Here is a 24,935-nt window from a genome sequence, read left to right as displayed (position 1 = left end):
ATATTTTCATGAATTTTTTTGGTGCCTTTCTCAATGGAATAAAATCGTTCATCAAATAGAACTGACAGAATAAATTCTAAAATAAACACGATTATTCCAAATCAGGAATCACTGTAGGAGAAAGTAAAGGACTTTTTGATTCCACAAAAATAGTATGAACAAAGCTCAGATCTAGTTTTCTTTTTCGCCTTTAATGAGTATTGGTTATAGAATACGTCACTCTTATAAATGAACCCTGGGGAACATTGCTAAAACTTCCTCCTACAGTTCAATGACATATCATAGGAATGGGCTACATATAAATGTTGACAGATAATAGATAATACTAGAAATTTACTTTCTCCTTCATAGTTACACAAAAAGCCATTGCAAAAAGCAAGCTTCACTGTAGAGAACAACGACTTTGAATTTAAAGTTTTTGGATAAGAATACAGTTTTCCAGGGTAGAGTCTTTAGATTTCTAGTCATATAGAAATTTTTGGACTAATGAAACTTACTTTAATTCCTCTGGGGCAATAATATTTTGAAGAGTACTCCAACAAACTTACATCCCAGTGCTACAACTCAGATAATGCCATAATATGCAGTTTATATCTAAATAATCAATCCAACTCTTGTTTTGAATATAAAAGAACTGTGAACATAAGTTCTGCATTCTGTTCTTTCTTTAAAGAAGAAGACATTCATTCATTCATTCATTCATTCTTTCAACAAACATTTATTTAGCTTCTACTAAGTGGTAGGCAATTTTCTAAAACCTGGGTTTAAAAGTAGCAGTGGATAAGACAAGGTTCCTATCCTATGGAAATTAAATTTGGTTGGAGTTCTAGTCAACAGCAAATCACCTAAATGGAGATAAAATTCTAGTTGGTGCGAGTCAATAAACAATAGCCAATAACTATAATATCAGGTACTGACAAAAGTTTTAAAAAATGAGGCAGGTGGAAAGAGAAGAGTGGGGAGTGGGTGAGGAGGGGAGGCACTAAGCTGTGTAGGGTGGTGGTTGTCTCTGGAGCTGTGACATCCGATCAGAGCCCTGACAAAGGGAGGGGGGTGTTTGTGCAGTAAGAGCTTCTCTAACAGCATCAGCAACTACTGCGTTTCCCTGAAAATAATACCGGGTCTTATATTAAGGTTTGCTCCAAAAGACGCATTAGGGCTTATGTTCAGGGGATGTCATCCTGAAAAACATGCTACGGCTTATTTTCCGGTTAGGGCTTATTTTCGGGGAAACATGTTACCAACATCCTGCACCAGGAACCAGCTGAAAACGTTCACACAGCAGCCTCAGAGCCCCAATCTCAATGACAATCTCTCCCAGAGATTATTCTCATAAAATATTACGTGTATAATTAGACCAATTATTCAATTATATGAATGTCTTGGGTGCTACGGTAACTACAAAAGTTTTCGAGTCAGTAAGTATTGAGTAAGCTCACCAATCCCTCCTTAAATGAAGCATGTATAAAACTGTAATTTAAAACAAAACATAGCTGAGATGAAATTAAAACAGATGTACTTTGTATGTAAACATTATTGAGATCAACAACTTATTAAAAATGGGCAGATTTTAGTCCTGCAACTAGTAAAACCTGAGAGATTGTGTAGAACTATGCAGAGTCAAGTAATACTTGTTTAACGATTTAGGCAAGAAAATGAAAAGTAAAACTAGCAATTACACTAAAGATACAAAAGACGCCACTAGTTACTTAAAAATCATGCTTTAAAAGCATTTGTCATTTTTAATATAAGTTAGACTGCACTGGGCTAAAATAAAGGGAGAAGTTCTATCTTATTCTTCTCACTTGCTGTGAAATAAGCTCCAGGTGTTCTTTTCTACACCCTGAGCTGATCTCTTAGATAAATCATTCATGTCAGCTCCTCAGACACGGTTGGGAGCTCTTATGCAATATTTTCATTTTTCTCCCTTTGGACATAGAGAAGACAAAATAAAGTTAGCAGCAAAACACACACAGGCACACAAACAAAAACAAACTACTGCCTATACATCCATAATAGCTATCAAATAAAAACGTAAATTAAAGCCTCACAATTAAGCAGAGGGTCCTAATGGGAGATAGAGCTCTTATACTCTCAAGAAATTAGTGAGGGTTTGTACACTGCTGTTTTCCCATCTGTCTTTGAGCGTTTCCTTGTAAATCAAATCGAATGATGTGGTTAAAATCAGAAGGTTTTTATAGTTCATGGAACTATGATTTTTAAAAATAATGTCTAATAATCATTGTTACTAGTTATGTGAGCACTTACAACATCACCGGCACTTAGCTACATGCTTTATGAGTGTATCTCATTTCATATCAGGACAATCCAATTTGATGGCTGAGGAAAGTGAGGCAATGAGAAGTGACGTACCTTGACCAAGTTTGCATAAAAAAATGACAGGACTAGAATCGGAACCCAGGTCTGACTCCAAAGCCTGTAGTTCTTAACTCCTCTGTATCTTGCTCCTAGTTAATGGAGATGTCCTTAAAGAGAATAATGTGGCTTGAAAATTGTTTAACTTTTCTCATCCTCTTCAGGAAGATGAACATTTCTACCTAACTTTAAGAGAGATCAATTTTAGGTTTAAAATAAGGAATTTAAAGAAATAGATTTCAGAGCTGGGAGAAACCTAAAGATCACTTAGTGAGCTCACTCTGTTGCTTGAAAGAGGGAGACACTGAGGCAGTACTACAGATCCAGAGGCAGGCTGGGGAGAGACCCAGATCTTCCAGCTCAGGTTTCCGACTGCACCCCAGCAGCCTCCTGGGTGCTTGAGAAGGAAAAAGAGAGAAAGGGTCAGAGGTGGGTGTGAAATGGAAACAGTGCCTTATTTTGTTTGTTTGTTTATTTATTTAAGGAGAGCACAGCTCACAGTGGCCCATGTGGGAATCGAACCGGCAACCTTGGTGTTATTAGCACCACACTCTAACCAACTGAGCTAAACGGCCGCCCCTAATTTTTTTTTTTTAAAGTGCTTTTTGTTCTGTCTCATATTTTAAATATTGTGTCTATGTTTCCTTCTATTACTAGTATCTCAATTCAAAGATACACCTCTTTTAGGGTTTTATCAATAGCTAAAACACGATGAGTGTGACTGTGAGCTGCCAGCCACTCCTATAAGCACATTACACATATCAAAAGGCTGCACTTCCAAGCAATTCTATCATGTAGGTTCTACTAACATTTTCTCGTTGCAGATGCGGTGCCCTAACGTTCCCAAGGTCCCATAGCTACTGAGTGATGACGCCAGGATTTGGAGACAGGCAGTCTGGCTCAAGCTCACAGTCCAAAACCACGCTGCTCCTTGAAATACTCGATAGACAAGAGTCCTTCAAGGCTCACCTTAAGAAATCTTCTCAAATGAATTTCCCTAATAATCAGATTTTTGATAAAACAAATGTAACGGTTTTTAATTTTTAAAAAATCTATTTGCTTTTTTATGTTTTAGTCGGGTAACTGCATCCTTTCATCATAAAAGTAGTATAATTACAACACAGAAAATCTGGAAAATAGAGAGAAAAGACAATTTCACCCATAGTTGCATTATGCTACTCAGCACATTCAATGTATTTTCCTTCTGAATTTTTATACGCATCCGTTTTTTTAATACTATCAGAGTATAAACAATTCTATTATATAATGCATATTTTTCAAATTAAGCTTACATAAAGAAGCCTAGTGTTTCAGTCAATTTTCATACTTCCTTATGCCTTTGAGAAGATTCCAATAAGTACCCCAAGCTGTCATCTCTCTCCAGGTTGCACCCACTCCTACCACTTCTCCCCAAGCTCTGCGCATCCTCTGTGTGGAAGGCATGCTGTGGAATGGGTGGGGTATGTTCCTGCAGAGGTGAGGGAGAAAATGACTTGCTGAGCCATAACTCTCCGGGGACTAAGGAACCACTCACATTTTCTAGCCCAGTGTCTCCTTTAGCAATTGAGGAAACTGAGGCCAAGAAAGAGGTAGTGGCTTACCCAAGTGAGTGACAGAACTGAGACTTAAACACGAGTGTCTTGGCTCTTAAACTAGTGCTTCTTCTCCATGTGAGTAACTATTACTGCATCGTCCTCCATCTGTGCCACCATGCAGCTGCATGTCAGAGCAATGAACTAAAAATAAATATCTTACTGTCCAAATTTTTCTTGACCTCCCACAATGCTCAAGCACTTACGATAAGCCCAAGATTTTTGCTTTATTAACTCAGTGTTAATAGTTTAAAACGTCTGTGTGCAAAGAAATAAAAAGTATCACTGTGTCAGTATATAGTACAAACATTTTATAGTAAGACATCAATTAAGAAAATGAAACTGTTCTATAATTCTATATATGAACTGTTCATAAAATTGTATAGTATTCATAAATAGTTTTCACTATAATTTTTTTAAAAAGTGCCTAGAGTTAATTGCAATAACCTATGAATATATGATCCACGGTTGAAAATAAAGCAAAAAGGACCTCATATTCCATCTTTAATTATTTGACCTAAAGTGCCTTTGTAATTTTAAGATGCTCAGATGTGACACTGAAGGCTGTCCAAAGGCAAAGGAAAGCAGATAGTGGATGCACAAAGAGTTAAGAAAACAAGGTATGTTAAGATGCTTCTCCCCTGGAGAAAAATCTTGAGAGTAAAAGGGTGCTGAATGGAAAGCCACATTTAAGCTTCCAGTTAAAGACTAATTTATTACAGGAGAAGTTTTTCAAAGGAGTATAACTTAAGACATCTAATTTAATGATCATTAAAGCTATGTTTGAAAATGTTTCTATCATTATTATATAATTTATTAACCACTAGTAAATTAAAATGAAAAAATATAGTCCTGAATGATTTAAATTACCGTACAGAAAATGACCTAAATATGAAGGAATTTGGAAACAGAAAGTTGGCTTTATGACTTCTTTTCAGCCTTCTATGATGACTACATCAATGTTTATACAGGACCACAGACAGACCCCTCTTCTGAAAGCTGTACTTCGAAAAAAAAACAAATTATGTATTAAGAACCTAGCAAACATGTTGTCAGAAGTTTTGGCAAGGCAGTAAGAGTGGGATTTCTATAGAATCGAGGTAAGCCAAAAGGAGGTCCATTCAAATTGGGAATGCAAACAGGCCTATATACAGGGTCAGGTAAAGGTCAGATGTCGACACATGGTTATTTTACACAAGGACTTTTAGGAAAGTCATCCTAAGATTGATTTCACAGGAGAATCCAATTTTTCAGGGGGAAAAAGCAAACTCGTACTTTCTGTCAACCTGGACCCTTCAAGCAAACGCCACCTTGACAAAATAAGACTTCCCTCTCTTTGGTCATCAGACTGTCCCCAAGTTGAAGATCATAAACCGTAAATCAGAAACAAAACATTGTGACTTTATGAGAGTGCAGTCGTATCACTACCAAGCAAATGCCACATATGAATGTTAAGTATATGGCTAAAAGTTTCCATAGGCAGGACAGCTCAGCGCCCCCATGCCTGGCCGGCCCTCTCGATGCGGAAACAGAGGATCACAATAATGCAGAAAGGTCGGTGCTTATCCTAAAAGCTTGGTGCAATCCTGGGCCTCCTGCTGGAAGCAAAACTGTTGTCTCTCCCTGGCAGCAAGAGATGGGCCCAGTGCCTTTGACACCTGTAGGACGTAAACTACATGGAGACTTTATATATGACAATTTCAAAATATTTCAATACATACATTCATCCAATAAATGTTTAAACAGCCAAGCGTGACTACACAAAGAGAACTACGGGATTTATGTGACAATGATTTGGCTATAGCTTCATCTTCCCAATTCTTAACTGTGACAAAACTCTCCTATCGTTATATTCTCATGCCATTTTCATTCATTTTTAACCATAAAATAGGCAGTTGCCTGCAGATTTCTGATAGATCTTGGGGGATCACATTGCCTCCACATATTTGTGGCAACCAATTTAATTTTCTTCTTTCCGCTTTTCCATGGTCAATTTACTGGCATAACAGTCATTATGTTTTCCTCGTTCCATTTTATTTGGCCTTTCTTTTGGTTGAGAAAATATCATTTGAATCAGGGAAATGTTATTTAATAAAAAAGGGGATAGTGTTTCTGAGATTTAAGTTAATACTGTTACTCAGCCACTAGGCTATGCTAAAGGACAGTCCATTTAACACTCTGTCTTCAGCTACCCCACAAGCAAACAAATTCAAAGGCTCGATACGAATTATTTAACCATTCAAAATCTAGCTGATAACTCATTTTATAGATTTATGTGAGTTCATTTATATAATTTATATGACATACTCTAAAAGAATAAATGCATTTTTTTTTACCAAATATGTCTTGTGCTAATGTCCAATTTGATTTTAAAAGAATGAAATCATCATTATGTTTATTTTATCCAAATTAAGTATCTATTTTCATTTGCATGTAGTCAATCCTATTTTGAAAAGGTGTAATGTATAATCATGGGCTGATTAGTTATCAGAAATATGGGCTTTGCATCAGATATATTTTTCTTTCTGCTTCAAAAAAAAAAAGGTCATTTTTAAATGCAACAGTTGAGAGCCAAACACCATTTATTTCATTTATTTTAGGTACTTTTCACATTAAAATTCTACTCTATTCCCTATAAATTGTGTTTAGAACCCTCTACGTTTCAGTTTATGGATGCAGCTGACTGTCATTCTTACTACTTTTCCTTTAAAACTCTACAGAGCACACGGTGATCATGTCATCATCATTATTCATATCTGTCCTTGATTGCACACTGCGGGAAGCACTGGGGGTTCATAGTTCTAAGAAACTCACAGCCTAGTTGGGAACACATACATATACAGGTAACATTGATAAAATGTATTTATTTAGGGACAATACAGGGGCCACTTATGTGATAAATGAATAAAACAGAGAATACATGTTAAAATAGTTCACATAAAAGAGGTATATTTGTTTCCCATATCATTAAAACAGAAAATCATTTTTTTACGATTACAGTCCCAAAGGATCTCAAAGTCTAGTTTTGAAAAGTACTCTGAAGATAAAAATCCATAACCCTCCTACTTATTGCTTAATACATGTGACAACTCTGTCTGTACGAGGAGTCTGCTCTATTTTGTAGATAAATTAATCTTTTTTAACTTCTCTTTTTCAATTATTCACCTGTTAGTTATTCATTATACAATGAGTTACTGACACAGCACAATCCAGCCCCAAAACAAAATACTATTAATTTACTATGTACTCCTATTATATTATTGCTTTGACATATAATAGTGCTATATCATAAGTTAGTTGACTTTCTCTCCTTAAATGTAATTAAGTTCAGTAAAATCCACTATGAAGCACCTCAGAAAAAGATGAATACAGTTACAAGGTAGGTCAAGTCCTGGTTTCCCATATACATCTATATGCAGGGTGATAATAAGAATATTTAAAACTTACTGTGCAGTCACTGAGAAACTTGAACTTGTAGGAAAGCACCTGTACTGTCCCTGCCCATAGGGGACAAACTGCTTTTACAGCAATGCTGAAACTTTTAATTCTGGTTCATCATTAATATTATGCCCAATACCGGAACTGAATGAATAGTTTTAATGAATTTTTAAAACTATGACATTCTTAATTATGCTCTGTCACACACCAACTAACAGAACAGCATCACAGATATTTTCATTTCTAGAATTCCTTCCTTTTATGTACCATAAACTACAACGATAACTCAATGTCTGGAAATGCCTGTTAGTTTCTTTTAGAAATGGTAGATAACGACCGATGTAGCTGGGATCTCCCGCATTCCTGATCTGAATCCAAGGTGAGCTCTTGAGCTTTACGGCTTAAATTGAGCATCATGACACACTCTGCTTAGCAATCCCCTTCACCTGAAGTCTTGGGCCAACTCCAGAGCCATTTTAGGAATCCGGATTTAGTCAAAGGCAGTGATGTGATGTGATACAAAGCAATTCTCCTTCAGGGCAAAGGAGTAATAAAAAGGAACAAAAAAGAAACAAACGAAAATAATCAAGTCTTGGAAGGGGGCTGGATCGTCCCACCTTCCCTGGATGGTTCTAAAGCAAGAATTAGAGCCGAGCTTTCTCTCCACAGAAGCTAAACGCTGCAGAACATGCCATGTGCCCCATTTCGTGTTTACTCGTTGTCACGCGGGAGACCCTGCCCGTTGCACCATTTGTCGTGCAGGGCGTCCGGCGTGGTCTCTGCTCCCGCTCCCCATACAAGAACGCAGGACATGGTGAGGCCAAAAAGGAACACCCATGGAGCCATAGGTAGGGGAGTCATACCACTACGGTCTCACTGGAGGCTGGGTTCACTGGACGTGCGACCTACTGTCCGTTTTGTCTGCAACCCACCGACGACTCTCTTTCACTCTCCTCCACTCTCCTCCGTAGCCGCAGCAGTTATATTGGCGGCTAATTGGCTAACTGGCTACAGCTGACGGCCAATCAGCCACAGCTGACGGCCATCTACTACCCGAGCCAGCACCCCTCCACGTGAGGCCGAGAGCCTGTAAACTACTTTCTGGGGCTCTGCCCCCACACTCGTGGTCGCTGAGATAATCTGAAGGCTCCATGTATCCACAGGCTGCTGGCTGTGCATCAATGAGGGGCTTTCATGGCATTATAAAACCTAGGTTCCCATTTTTCATGTTATTCATTAAAATAAAGACACTGAGTCAAAAACAGGAGCGAGATAACTGCAGTATCTGGAACATATGGTCCTGTATGCTGAACTCGAGGCTCTACCAGTCTCTAAGCACTAGCAGAGCAGTCTCGACTAATCTCGAGCTCCATGAGAGCAGCAGTACTCTCTGTAGCCTCAAAGCACTCTGTGCCAGTTGCACCACACTTGTTATCATTGTCCAGCTATATGCTCTGTCACGTGATTGAAATGCCCATCCCCCCCACCGCCCACCTGCTGAATTCATACTTCAAGTTTCATCTCAAAAGTCCGTGGACTTGTGAGACTTTCGTGACTAACTGCAGCTGGAATGGTGTTATTTTCACCAGTACCCATTCCTTTCTTATAGCACTGATTACTCCGTGTTATCATTATTTATATACAAGCCGCGTCCCTGACTAGCCAGTTCCTTCAGGCCTGGCCTGGTATCTTACTGAGGTTTGTTCTGGTTGGAACAGAGTAAGTACTCAATACACATCTGCCACATAAATCCACGGTGAGCAGGTAGATGAACGAAAGAAAGAAGAACTCTATACATTAAGTCCCAGGAACTGCACCTGCATTATGAACTGTCACCGTGAGCCTTCCCTTTACATTCCCACATTAAAGACGCAGACTGTCCATATCACTGTTCCCTAAGAGCCCTCCTCTGAGGTGTTTTTCCCTCAGTGAGACTAGTTCTGACTCTACATACACTGCCCACCCAACCAAGGCAGCAATAGGGTCCTTAGCCTTATACCAACTGTAGTATGCTCTGAGAAAGACCTGAGTTTTTCTGGAAAAAAAAAAAGGGGGCATTTTATTGTACTCACAAGTTCAGACCTGTTACCTCACCAGCTACAAGAGAAAAAGAACCTTGGCAGAGATGAAGCTTGGCTCTGCCCCATGGCAGTCCCTGGGAGACAGTCCCCGAACTTCTGGCGTATCCGCCAGCATCAGCTTCCTCTGGCATTGATTTAGTTTTTCAGTCAGACATTGAATGAACACTCACATCCTTCATCAAAATAGATACAGCCTCCTGGGTTATATCTGAACCACCTTTGAGCTTTAATGCATTCTATGTAAGTTTCCATCTTTCTGGGGACCCAAATGCTAGGCTTGTTTGAACTATGGTATTTTGAAAAATATTTCTTAGAAGCTGTCTCCATATATCACTGTTCTTTATCAATCTAAGCGATGTGTAAAAAATATACCAATATTATGTTAGCATGCAAACAGTTATATTAACTAAATACCCATGTATTTGGCTATCAAGATGTCTACAGGCTTAAAAAAGTAAGTTAATATGTGCATGTCATTTTTTGGGGGAAAATTTCATGTGAAAGCCTGATATACTGATTCTTTCAGTAAACTGACAAAAGTGATACATTGAAATGAAATCCAATAATCCAGCAGCAAAACAACTTCAAGTACACACTCACCCACTATGTTTCATATGTGGCGGTTTATCCATTCGCACTGCCAATTTGATTTTTAAGTCAGAATCTTGACTATTTTTTGGAACGATCATTCGGTGCAACTCAGCTGACTTGGAGCTATTAGAAGTTGGGTATAATATCACCTGCAGGAGAAAACAAGAAAACATTTAAGTACACAATACAGAGAGTCTAAGAACTGGAACCATAATTTTTCCATATGTTTTCCTGTTTGAAAAGAAGGTGTCAACGCCAAAATGTGTCTAATAAACCATTTCAGTCCCACCACAGCAGCTGGGATTTCAATATAGACTCATTTATTTTTTTGACCAGTATGTGTTTTCATTTTCTCCCATAAATTTTCTCCCTGTGTTACTTCATAATGAATTAATAGCATAAGGACTACGGTTGAATTGATGGTTGAAAAATACTTAACAGACACGTATAATTTCAAGAATACTCTAAACTCCTCAGGGCAAAGAAGTTCAGAAAGAAATATTCTTTGAAATTACAGAGAGCACACTTAAAAAGCCAAAACAACTATTTTTAGCAGCAAAATATACACCTCATGTTTTACTATTTTCACTGTAGAACAGTGTTAAAGAAAATCAACTCGATTAGAGACGGAAAAGACGGATCATAGCACATTTTCTGCTCTAGATCAATACCAAGGAAGAATTGTCTCCCTATGTTTTCAAAACTATAAAGATGATGTTATGAGTGAAACAAAGTAATTATTTTTAATAACACTGCCAAATTACCAAGTGATTATTTCACATTACATCACCACAAAGCCAGCTCAGGAATGAAAAGCTTCCTCTTCAGATATTACAGACCATATAGATAAAGCAATGCCTTTTCTCCTTTTTAGTCCGTCCTGACACTATTTAGACACACCCAACATCCAAGCCTTAATAGATATTTTTAAATGGGAGCACTATATTCTGAGGCATAAAATAAAGATATGAAATGCACTGCATTTCATTGCATTTATTTTAAATCAATAAAAAGAAAAAAACAACAACCTGAAATGTCTATGTAAATGGAAGAATTATAACATACTCAGGTATGCTAAAATGTTTTTACAGCAACTGAATTTGACATACTTCCCTCTCACCCCCCCAAAAACAACAACAACAAAACCTTCATTTCCATGTATAAGTGGAAATATTCACTGAGAAATCTTCAAGCAAGGCTCATTTTCTCTCTAGGAAAGGCAATATAGACAAAAAAGCTTCTCAAACTATTCTCAACTTCCAAGTTGTTAAATGTATCTACTATTTTGAGACTTTTCTCAAGCCTATTCTAAAAGCCATAGCTAAACTGAATCCAGCATATCTGTACACTTAAGCTTATAAAGGCACATTCAAAAACAGATTAAATGGCATTTCTGTTGTTTTCAAAAATTATGATCATATTCTAGAATTAGTGCTTTTTGACTGCTAAAATATTCAATAGAATATTTTACAGATTCTTTCTTAAGTAACAGCATATGAAAATAAGTTGATAATTTTTGGCTCAAACCAGTATTCAAAGGAATGTCATTATCAACTTCAAAGGTGATTCCAAAAAAGAATCAAAGACTAAGATAGAGCTACATATTCTCTGTAGCTACAACTGCTACTTCCCCAGCAATTCTGGAAAGCGTTTTCTCTCTTTCTCCCTACACTGTCTGTTTTTTTTTAGTTTTTTTTTAAATGTATTTGGGCATGAGCCACCTACAGACTTTATTTCTTTTTAATTCTTCCTTCTATGTTTATACAAAAGTTGGTTTTGTTCCAAACTCTAAAAGTCTTATACAGGAAGAGAATACTTAAATTTAAATTTCTGAAAATTTCTCATTCTCTCAACGCCAGTGATGGGTTAAATAAGTAGGATTCCAAAATAATTAACTGCAGCTGATCCACAAATTAAGGGTCATCCCAGTACTGAATGCCATCATTTCTGACACATTTTCGTTCTCTGATGGGTACTTGTACATGAAGGCAGTGGAACAATTTACTGCTTATCTCTGTTCAAGTAAATAAGTATTTGCGTGCTCACTCTGTGGAGACACAAAGATGAACAAATATAAATGGCTCAGATCCCTCACAGAGCTCATAGTCTCCTCTTATCAGAGCTAAGAGCTCAGACAATATCTCGTAATATCACTTCTTCCCATCGCCCCTCTATCCCCAGGGTGTGCAGCAGTTTTCTGATTTCATTAGTCTCTGGGTTCATTCACCATCATTTGTTTGGCTTCTCTGTTCCATAACACGTGTAGATAACGAATTCCTTGTGTTAAATTTCCTCCATTTGAAAGATCTGTAATTGTCTCTATTTTTCTGGACAGACTGATAGATAAAGAAGTGAACACCGGCACATGTTGCAAATGGAGGCTCACAGATACCAAATCTATTATATTTATTGCTTCTAAATCTACACCGAAAAAAAAAAAAAAAGCTATACTGGTGAATAAACCCTGAACTTACTCTTAAATATTGCCTGTAAAATAAGTTTCCAGGTTCCCAAATTGCACAGCAGAAAGTGATTGTCATTTGGCTACTTCCTACTTCTGGAAACACTCTCTGCTTTGAATGTAGTACATGGAACACCTTTCTGGTTTTTCTTCTGCCTCCTTGGCCTCCGGTCTCAATTCTGTTTGTTTGTTTTCTCCTGTTCCCAACTCTTAAAAGTTAGTGCTCTACAGGGTGCTCTCTTCTTCCCTTTTGATGAGATAAAGAATTGACATGACAGAAAACATAATGAATATTGTATTGGTTGAAATTCTTTTGGTGGCGAGCAATGGAAACTGACTGAGGGTCATACTCCTTTATGTGATCTAGCCATAGATGATTTAGCCCAGGAAGCAGCTCTCAGTGTAGGTAGCCCAAAGGGCCTGGGAGAATGAAAGACAAAGGAGTTCTCTGCAAATGCACCGTAAGGGTCCAACCAAGAGACCTTGAATGTTGTTACGGCAGGGTGGCTTCACAGCACCTGCCGTGACAAGATTCCGCTGTTGTCATCAGACAATTACTGCTATGGATTTACCACTTTACCTTTATGCAAATGGAAACTGAACTGTCACTCTCCTGCCCCCAACCACGGTTGTGTATGGGACTTGTGCCAGGGCAGGGTGGGGAGAGAAGGTGGGGCAGTGGGCAGTCAGCATGAACTGAGTGCATAGGTCACCAAGCTGCAAAGGGCCACAGCTAGACCTAATGGGGGTGTTGGACTTTGGACTGCATGTAAAGACAGGATGAGACGTCAGGTTGTTTCCCTCAAGTTGAAGGGACTGTGATCTATGTGTAAGGGTAAGGGTAGCACAACTGCTGTTGTTTGTTAACCTTGACTGTAGGGGTGAACTATGGCAGACCACATAGCTGTCCAGCAGGAGTCACGCCTTCACTAGTATAGAACTGTTGCTAGGAAGCAGCTAGTCAGGCAAGGACTATATTTTCTAGCTCCCCCTGCCTCTAAGTAGGGACATATGACAGTGCTAGCTAATGGAATATGCAGAAAAGTAATGTGTCACTCTGGGGAAAATGATCAAGATATAAGTATGCCTTCTTCGTTCCACTTTACTCATCTGCTAGCCAAACGCAGGAGAACAATCCTCTAGGAAATGAGAGAGCCATAAAAACAAGGAAATCTACCCATCTGTCAGGAACCCATAGTAAACTGTTATGTAGGTACTATTGTTTTGAACGACTGAAATGTCATCTGTTTGTTACAGCATTTGGTAGCATCCTAACAAGTACATACATACAGAGATTTGCTTCATCAGTCTTTTACAAGTAAATAAGTGCTTGTAGATTTATTTCGTGATAAGCAGTTCTTCAATAGGACTTAGTTCATGTTCAGAGGTGTGCCTGATGTTGATGATACAATAATTAAAATATGTAACAGACACAAAAATTTACTAAGGATTCTTCTGTACATCGAAATTAAATTACAGCTCTGTACAAAACAGCTTCTTATATTACTTAGCAAAGAAGCTTGCTTTTTGCTGTTCATTTCTCTTAACCTTTCTATACACATTTCATCTCCTTCAAATTTATTTTTGTCACCAACACTTGAAATGTCTTGTCATTTAGCATGACACCACATTTTATGATTTCTTATCTTAAATATAAAGCCAATGTGTCTTCTTCATCATAAAATGTCAACATCACTTGTCATCTTTGCTAAGGTGTAATGAAAAACACAAAATGGAAATTTAGGCTTTATTTAAAATTCTGTCAAATTTAATACACAGGAAAAGAAACACTTAAAAATGAAGTGTAAGTATACATACATATATATAATATTTAGTGTAATATGGGATCGGGAAGGATTTTTGTCTTAAAATATACTTGTACAAGCCAGTACCTCCACATTGTTTTCCTTCTGTTTAGGAACACTGATTAAAGCCAAGTCACGTGTGTTTGTGTATATATCACATTAGTTGAATTTTGTGATGTATGAATTCATGTCTTTCTAAATTTCTAAACACTATTTCAACAAAGACCTGAAAAACTAAGAAACTCGGGAGGAAAATCTAGAAGAATTGAGAGGGGTTAGATAGGCTCTGTGTCTAGGTGAAGAATTCACTGCCCTTTCCCATAAATATCTCTTCTCCTAGAGGAAGAAGAAAAAGACCACATGACAACAATAACTGTGCTATAGTCTTACAGTAAAAGAATAGACATACATATTTGGTACAATTCTAGCTCAAAGATGGGTGCAACCAGCAATGCTTTAAGGAATAAGAACAGACTTCACATACAGGAATTAATGTTTCCTTTGGGAGTCTAAAAGAACACATTAGATTTATAACACAAAAGATATGGGAAGGGACCAAGAGATAAAGACATGAGGCTGTTGGAAAGGAACCACCCTAAGAGTGGCACCCTAGAAAAAGGCACACAATCCTGATGTTGGCATTCTTACCTTTGGTTCTCAAGTCCTTCCTCCAAGCCAAATTAGTCAGCTCTTTCTTTATTCCCTGGATCTATGCTCAGTCAGTTTCCATTGCTTGCCACCAAAAGAACTTCAATCAATACAATACTATGTTCTCTGTCTTGTCAATTCTCTATCTCATCAAAAGGGAAGAAGAGAGAACCCTGTGGAACATTCACTTTTAAGAGTTGGGAAAAGAAAGAAATAAACACTATAATTGAGACCAGAGGCCAAGGAGGCAGAAGGAAAACCAGAGGGTGTGTGATGTACTACATTCAAAGCAGAGAGTGTTTCTGGGAGTAGGAAATGGCCAAAGGACAATCGAGAGGTCAAGCACAGCAAGGACGGGAAGGGTATTGCTTGGCTTAACAGAGATGTCACAAGAGATCTCAGCAAGAGAAAGTTTAGGTGAGGCCAGACTGTGATGGCTTGGGGGATAAATCTGTTTGAGGAACGGGGGAGACTTCACTTAACTCTTAAGTGAGCAAGATTGGGCAAATTGGCCAAAATCACTTCAGCGAGAAGGGACCTTGTATGAAAAGGCAGCAATGAATGAGGATATGGCTAGGTAGGTGAAGAAGATAAGGAAATGAGAAGGTTGTACTGATGGATGAGACCAGAAAAGAAGACGAGAGACAGACTGTGAAAGAATGTGTTTCACTAAGGAGTTCGTATATTATCCTATGACATGCAGTCAGAAGATCCTTTTGGGCCAGGGAATGACTATCAGATTTCCATACTTTTGAGTAAAGCATAAGCCCTCTCTGTAGGAGCTGTAGGAGTCATGTGACTCAATATAGGTCAGGTGCCCTCACATCCAACTGAGAGAAGCACTGGGCTTAAAAACACATCTTTAAAATCGTGTAAGAAGGGACTGAAAATGCCATTACTTGGAATCATTTCAATTTGTGATTAAAAATCCTTTTTGCTGACAATCAGACATCCTTGAGGTATAGGGTATTTTAACGAAATGACCAAGGGAACATTTCCTCCAGATAAGTAGAGCTATTTCTATGAGAAACCTTGACGTTTTGGGTTCAGTTGACATTTTCTGTCTCATGCAACTGACAGAGATTTTATAATTTATCAAAGATTCACAATGACTGGTCTTTGTGAACCTTTCAAGTACTTTCTTGAGATCTTAGGATCTTGAGAGAGTACATAGTGGGAAAGGACTAACTGAATTTACTTCATTTCAATATTTTTTTATGTAGCACATGTTAGTAACTAGCATATATTTTCTGCAATATCAGAACACCTACATTTTCAGTGTGTGGAGAACATGAATCAGATAATTTTTCTGAGAGAAATCTATACCCTTCTTATAACATTTTCCAGTGTTTAATACATTTGAGGTTGCTTAAATTATTTCTCCTTTGATTTAATATCAACGCTTCCTGTTCTATCAGTTGGAACAGAGAACACCTGCTCACTCTCTCTAACACAATGCTCTTTCGTATACTGAAGGATTAGCATTAAGTCTTCTGTCAACCCTATTGTCTGCAGGCTAAATCCAGTACCATTTATTTTGAAAGTTGGAAAGAATCCTGGAATTTACAATATGGAATTGATCAAACTTCCAAACCCTTACCAAGTGTGTACTTGGCCTGACAGAACCACACAAAGTATATAGCACTTTTTGATAAGAAAGGTCTTTTTCACAAAAATGAAATAAACTGAGTTAAAAAAAAAGTATTTACTTAATTATATATTTTCCTGGACATTAGCTTATTAAAAACTTTTATTAGAGATTAAATAGAGTTTTATTAGAGATTAAAATCTTGATTTGCATCATGGGGGTTGAGGAGAGGACATGGAAAAACCAAGGAGTGTAAAATATTTCCCAATTCATTTCTGACATCTCGACAATGAACCATCATATGAGGGGCTCTTGGAATACATTTAGCAGAGTATGTTCCTGGAGGGCAGAAGCTATTCTATGGTAAATAGAGTGATTCATTTGTAGCTGATAGGGTAATTTAAGCCAGTACCTTTCATTAAGCCATTTTTCATCATGGTTTCCTTTATATCTTACAGTAGACACTTAGCAAGTATTTGTTGGTTCCTTGATTAGTTGGTTGACTGAAGGGATGGATGGATGCTCAGAAAAATTAGAAATAAAAATGCAAACATTAAACTGCTACTTCCTTGAGTTAAAAAGAGAAAAAGCTGTGCCAACTAAAGTACTGCCAAAATGTGAGAACAGAAAATGACAGTAGAAATGCTAGAAATCATATGCCATTTATTTGCTAGTCTCTAAAAATTTATGAAACTCTCATCTTTCCATTTCTGGACTGTGACAGGCAGAATAATCTCCCAAACATGCCTACCAGTATGTCCTAAATTAAAGAACCTGTGAATACGTTGCTTTACATGGCAGAGGGAAATTGAGGTAGCAGATGGCATTAAGGTCGCTAATTCGCTGACTACCATATGGAGATTATCCTAGATTGTCCAGGTGGGCCCGGCACCATCACACGATTTCTTAGATATGGAAAAGGAAGACAGAAGAGTGAGTGTTGGAATGATATGTGAGAAATACTGAACCAGCCACAGTGACCTTGGGAAATAGAAGGGACCATGAGCCAAGGAACACCGGCAGCCTCTAGAAGCTGGGAGAGGTGAAAAAAAAAAAGAAAAATTCGTTCTCTCCTAGATCTTCCAGAAAGGAACACAACCCTGCCAACTTCTTGATTTTAGCCCCCTGAAGTTCATATTGGACTTCTGACTTCTACAACTGTAAGATAATAAATTTGCTGTTTTAAGCCATTGAGTTTTTAGTAATTTGTTAAAGTGGCAATAGGAAACTAATACACGGACAATAAAAGGTGAGATTTCATCATGATAGAACACTAAAAGCTGAGATCTGATAATAAAAGAACACAATTTGCCTTTTAAATTTCTTCCCCTAAGCGTGTGATTCAAAGATATCTTTACATATAGATTTCTGTCATTAGTTTTGTCTGATTATTTTAATGAGAGATTTGTGTGTGTTTGTGTGTGGGACTATTTCTCTAACATTCCTGCAGCATTCTGCGTGTATGAAATCTTTTGACAATATTTTTCTCACTTTGCGTTAATTGACTTAGTTAAACAAAGTTTTTATTTTCCTTAGCATTAAACAAAAAGGTTTTAGAAATTAGGATGAAGAACGAGGCCAATGATTTTGGTTACTAGAATGAAGACCGCCATGCACATGTTTCTAACAAATTCCAAGTTCCACATATCCAAATGATCAAGGATTATTTCTTCTATGTCAAAGTCTTTCCTTGAAGATTTTGAAAGACACAGTCAAGTTTGTCACTATATTTTTCATGGCTCAATTAAAGATACTGGCCTTTAATCATCTTCATATATCAATTTTATTGCTTGTAAGGTATTGACTTCATACTTCTCCTTGGATGAAGCAATATATTCCGTCACAGCTATATCTGTTCTTTAAGACTTATCTAGACAGGAAAGCATCATTATTATTCTTGATTGATTTCCCTAAGCCATAAATTATAAATAGCAGTAACCTTTATGTTTCCTTAACCAACACAGTTTCTATTAGAGGACACTGCATGAGTAGCTTTATCGTGTTTCTTTTTACTAGTCTGGTTATAATAATGCCTGAATTTAGGAAGAACCTTTCAACTTAGTGTCTCAGAGTGCTTGTGAAATTTAAATCAATTCTCACATCACCCTAAAAAGTAGGCATTACTCTTGTTATGTAAATAACTTGACACTGAAGTGAAATGAATACCTAAGGAAAATTACTTCCAGGTAACAATAGACACTTTCAATTTTACATCCCCCTCCCTAATCCAACACATTGTTTCCTTAGTTGTTTCACTAACATTATAATATTATAACTAATTTAGCATTGTTTTCACTCTTTGGTTATTAAGTATAAGAATTCTTAGAGCTAAGTCAATTTTATTTTTGTCAATCCATAACATATGATCGTAGGATGGTAAGGAGGGAGTTACACATAACGTTTGAACTCGGATTACATCAGCTGCACCCCTAAACTGAAAAGCATGAAATATGCAATTAGTGCAAAATGTTTTGGGGTGACTGATTTACAGATAAGTGTTATTTATATTGAAAAAGCAACTATCACCCTGAAGAGTGAAGGTGAATTCTTATTCTTCATTTGAATAAGAAATCTATGCGAGGTGCAGTAATCATAACACAACAATTTTCCAAAATGATAAGATTCCTGAAAATCTCCTGAATTTGTTATGTATGCAAACCAGTCAGAAGTCATCTAAATCTTAGATCTTTAGAAGTCATCTAAATGAAGGAAGACAGGAGAGTATAAAGCTGAGAAACAGTGGTGATACACTTCACATGCTCCAAAGAACTGAATTCAGAAAAATATGCAACTAAGTGATTTCTTCATACACTCATGGCTATTACGGCTGAGCCAAAACAAGAATCAATGTCTTCTGGAAGCAGGTTTCAAGGCTTTCAGTTTGTGATACTCAAAAAGCTCTCTGAAACACACTATTAACAAAATGCAAAAACAAGCTGACAACGGGGAGCAAAATATTTACACATCATATATCTAACGAAAGATATGTAAGCAATATATCATGATCTTTCCAAGCTCAAGAATAAGAAAACAAGTAACACAATTAAAAATTGGGGAAAATATTTGAACAGATTCTTCATCAAAGAAGATGTACAGGTGACAAATCAGCATGAAAAATGCTTATGTCCAAAATGATTAGTACTAGTTGCTAGAGAAGTGCAAATTAAAACCATAATGAAATAGCACTCCACACCTTTAGAAACAAGGGATTATTAGTACAGTGTCTGTGTCTAAAATTTGTTCTGTCGGGGACAGAGACAGGCCTCTAACATTCTGAGGAAAATGAAATGTCAACTTCTACCATAATCACCCACATACGGACACCCCATGAAGGGTGCCTATTTATAACTGGCTCACCCTCTTTTAGTGACGAGAAAGTAAGAAAATACTTCCCTCTCCCTCCCCATTAAGGATGCCAGCTATCTCCTCAGAGAAGGTCTGAGGTAAACTCACTGAGGACCAACTGACGCATGTTATCAGTTTCCTTTCCTTCAAAGTCAGACTCAGCATGACAGTCTCCTCTACTACTTCATAACATGTTATTAACGAGCCACATATAATTAATTGCTGCAAGAAAAAAAGCATTCAGAAAGAATGTGTACCCTGTGCGACTTATCTGTGGCCCTGCATCTGTCCATGGGCCCACTTCCTGTCACCAGCATGGCTTCTGAGATAGGACAACAAAATCATGTGAAGAATGGCTATATGAAAGGATTTAAAGGAGGAAGGAGAACTTTTCTGGGGCTTTTACTTTCAGAAAAGCTATAGTACTTGCTAGAACTACAAAAATAAAAGTGCACTCTGTATGGTGAGTTGAATGAGACACATATATGAAATGTAAATGACTTTCCATTCTATTTTGCAGCAAATGATATTAATTTACGGGCTAAAGTAGCAGGCATCTAGTGCTATTTCAATAAAATAGAACATTACATTTTGCTTTCAAATTGAAAAAAAATACCTACGATTATGATTTCACTAGCAGCTTCCCTAATGCTTTTTGGATTCATATGTAGATGAATCAAATTCATATAATGCTGGAAACTTTTTTTTTAAGTCCTCAAATATAAATTTTATCTGTCTGAATGAAGGAAAGGTCTACGTGACTTTTATGAATTTAACTGTGTCATTTGTGAAAAATTAGGACGATTAATTATTTAATAAAATATCTGTAGTCTAATCTTGATCTATTACTTTGTATGTTGAAATTAGAAGTCCTATGATGACTGCCTATATACAGGCAATTAGGTACATGTTTTGAACTGTGTGGTCCTAAACATTTATATGTATGGATGTATGGGGTACCCAGTTAAATATGCTGAATTTGGCTACAATAACTAACGCGGCTCCTAAAAATGTTATCATAAATGAGAATGACAAAATTACATAAAATTCAAATTAACCAGAAAAACACAAAAAGAATACACTCCAGAAACACAAGAGGGGCAAGAGAATTAGACTGACCAGGGAAATAGAGTTTCTAAGACCGTAGTTCCCTCCCAAGAAGACAGGTGTTTAAGCACACCACTATATTGCTTCTCTCCTGTCAAATTTCAGAAACAAACAAAAATCATGTATATTCTGGTAACTCCTCAGATGGAGCTCCTTTGATGCTTCATAAAGCACACAGAAGAAACAACTTGATGAGAAAGGCAAATATATGGGCTAATTTTTACTTGCTACATTAAGATGGAACAAGCTGCTTGAAAGATAATAGTTCATTTTAATGGAATAATCAATTCAGCAAGGCTCATTTATCTTAACATTTAAAATGTACCTGAAAGTCACACCTGCTGTTTCCATATAGTATATACATTTGTAAAACAAGCATAATGACTGTCACTGGGAATCATTAGGTACAAACACCTCCATATTAAGAAATGTTGAACGGAAGTACAGATATTCCAACAGAAAGATAAAAAGATGCAAGAACCATGTGAAATGAAAACCTTAATTTCAAGAATATTACTACTCTCAAAAGGGTGAGCAAACTTTTAGCCTTTTGCTATCTTGACATATTATTTAATAAAATTAGACAAAGTAAGTTGTTCTGGCCCCACTGCTCTGTAAAAGAAAACAAATTCTCTGATGTGCATGCTTCTCCATCCTTGGGAGGAAGACAAGCCAGCATCCTCTCCTGTGTGTAACGAGCTGGTACCCATGCCAGGAACGCAGAGTGTAGGAACAGACAATAGGTCATTTTTCTAACAACTGTCAGAAAGAATATCTGCATAGCTACACTTCTAAAACTAAAAATGTATTTAGGTAGAGACTTCAAAAATTCATCTTGTACCCAAGAATACCATTGGGCAAGTTAAATAGCTACGCAGGAGTACAATAACTCATTCTGAAAGACTCAATGAAAATTATATTGTCCTCAGAAAAATGTCCTGTGGGATCATCATTATTTAGATCTTTCTACGGTTATGTTAGGTAAGCCTTGCTTTTAGAGTTTTTTGGGACAAAATCATCTTGATTATAATGAACTGTAGACTTCGGGTGCTTGACTGGTCAACTATTTAGCTGCTAGGACATACCCATAATAGGAATAATACTCTCTTCTGCCTCCAGGTATTCCCTTAGCACCTGGTGGAGGGTTGGCCACCAATTCAGATGAGAAATCTCCATCTGCCACCCCCATTTCCATAAATAAGTATTGGCATCTGCCATCTACAAACAAAATCTGCATGTCAGGCACTTGCCAGAGAACACAACCTTCCACTGTCGATGCCTATCTAAATTTGAGCTATCATTTCACAAAACTATCTGCTAGGATGCACTTTTTTCTTACCCTTATGAATTACTAGTTCTAAAACCTGCTGCGTATTTGTATCAGCGTACAGCCATTCTCAACCCTAGATGCATGTTAGTATCTCCTGAGCAGTGCTTAAAATACTCCTTCCTGGGCTCACCCCAAACCAACTAAGAAAGTGTGGACCCGGAACTTGCATCTGCTCACACACTCCCAGAGGCGGCTCTTCCGTGCACAGAGTGGAGAAGCACCTAGAGCAATAAAAGCACACAGGCAGCCGGGGAGCCCCCAGTGAGATTCACGCCGCTGTATAAAGTGACATAAAACATGTTCAATGGCTGTGCGGAAAGCGACTTTACCTTAAGGAATATTTGGTTCTTGCGCTAAATCGTGAAATTAACTTGGCCCACACTCACACCACGATGGTCACGCATTGTCGGATTTTCTCGTTTTATCAGGTGTAGTATTTAATGATTACTTTAGGGCACAGACTCTGGGGTCAGAAAACCCGAGTTCAAATCCTGCCTTTTGCACTGCAAAACAGGTCATAAGCTCTCCGGTTCTCATTTTCCGTATCTAAACATGGGATGGCTCAATGATCCTTAAAGAGGAGTGAATGGGATTATGTTTGAATAGTAAGTGGTAATGATAACCAGGAAACCAATACAGTGATAGAGTATTAGAACAAGAAATGACAACAGAGAGTTTTTATTTCATCTTGCTCAACTTACAGATAAAGGGTCTGAGATCCAGAGAATAAATGCCTCCAGATCACACTTGATGACAAGGCCCTGGAAGGAAGCTTACTTAGTATGGCAAAACTATCAAATAAGCCTGTTGGTAAGCTGCTCTGGTGAAAACTATTGTCTGATAGATTTGTTGTCGAAAATCTCTGTAATGACTGAACCTGTACTGTAGTTTCTTCAGTAATTTACCATTTAGAATATTAAGAAGTTTTATCTTCTATTTCATTGAGCTACTTTTGATCACAGTAACAGACATATATCCTTACTATGATGTATTCTAAGGACAAAAAAACACACACAAAAAAACTGCAAAGAAATACTGATCTTTACTTTGTAAGTTTGTTGATAGTTGTGGTACTGGTATGGGATTTCTAAAATGATTTTGTATGTACTATAAAACAGAAAATGAGATAATATAGTGATTCTGTGGGGAGCCTCATGATGGTTTTTTTGACTATATGTTTCTTAACCAGAAGTGATAATACATAGAAAGTGGTTTGTAAATTCCAGTATCACTAAAAGGACCCAGGGCTCATTATAGGCCTGGGACAGGGAGAACACAAGCTGAGTCTGTTAGCATCTCAAGTGCCAAAAAGCAAAGAATAATGGGATTGTACTTAGTTAACAGCACCAATATTAGGGGGAAAAAATGCCACTATATGACTCTCGACATGATGCAATGGGAAGCACAAAACACATACTAGGAAATGCTCTTCCCCAAAAATGTTAACCTGAATCCAATCATGAAAAAAAAACAATAAGACAGAGAATGAAAAACATTCTACAAACTTTTCCCAAATGTCATTATGTTATTATCACAACAGCCAAAAAAAAAACAACAACAAAAAGAAAGAGGCAGGCATTGTAAAATAAAGGATATTAGAGTCATGACAATCAAATGCAATACACGGTCCTGGATTGTATTCTGGATGAGAGGCAACTCCAGTTTTCATAGACACGGTGGGATAATTAGGCAACTCTGAACGTTGACTGTCTATCACATATTACTTAATCAATATTAAGTTTCCTAAGTGTGATAATGGAATTGATGTTAAAAAAAAATGTTTCTTTTAGAAAATATATGATGAAGCATTTTGCAAAAATATTTAATAGCCTTCTTTACTAAACATCTTTTTAAAACCAAGCTTTGCATTATGGAATAATTTAAGTTCTACAGAAAATTTGCAAAAATATTACTGAAAGTTCCTGTCTACCTCAACATTGGTACCTTGCTGTTAACTAAACCCCAGACTCCATTTGGATTCCACCAGTTTTTCCATTAACATCCTCTTTCTATTCCAAGATTAAATCCAGGACACTACACTGCATGTAGCTGTCACGTCTCCTTAGTCTCCTCTGATCCATGACAGTTTTTCAGTCTTGTTTTTCATGACCTTGACAGCTTTGACAAATACTGGCCAACTATTCTGTACAATGTTCCTCAGTCTGGTTTTGTCTGATGTTTTCCTCATAAGTAGATGGGGTTTATGTGGGGGTTTTGGAAAGAATATCACAGACGTGAAGTGTGCCCTTCTCATAGCCTCACCGTCCCTAACAAGACAGCTATGGGGCATCACGGGCCGTGTTCATCTTCATCACTTGGTGAAGGCAGGGCTTGCAGGTTACTGTTTTCCTCTTTGCTTGCTTAGGTGTGCTTCTCTTTTCATCACCCCTTTCAGTGCAGGTGTGTCATATCTTTGTAATACAATTAAGTTCATTAGTCACAGTCTGCATTCCCTACTGGGATGCCCTTGACACCCCTGGTTGGTGGGTTGGTATTGGTGTGTGTGTGTGTGTGTGTGCATACATTAAAGCACATTCTTTGTGATGGGTGTCAGCGAATATATATATTCATGC

General features: G+C 37.4%; 1 protein-coding gene across 2 annotated transcripts in view; it reads right to left on the bottom strand.

The window, feature by feature from the left end:
* Positions 1–24,935, bottom strand: part of CADPS2 (calcium dependent secretion activator 2) — a 471,665-nt gene that overhangs the window by 203,420 nt on the left and 243,310 nt on the right. For both annotated transcript variants that reach the window (XM_074315663.1, XM_074315664.1), the window contains exon 7: positions 10,088–10,227. In XM_074315663.1, the coding sequence (XP_074171764.1) occupies positions 10,088–10,227 (140 nt within the window). The remainder of the gene's footprint in view (positions 1–10,087; positions 10,228–24,935) is intronic.

The sequence above is a fragment of the Rhinolophus sinicus genome, linkage group LG11 (assembly GCF_036562045.2).
Source record: "Rhinolophus sinicus isolate RSC01 linkage group LG11, ASM3656204v1, whole genome shotgun sequence".
Classification (NCBI taxonomy): Eukaryota; Metazoa; Chordata; class Mammalia; order Chiroptera; family Rhinolophidae; genus Rhinolophus; species Rhinolophus sinicus.
The sequence above is the reverse complement of the archived record's forward strand: the minus strand, read 5'-3'. Positions and strand labels throughout refer to the sequence as shown.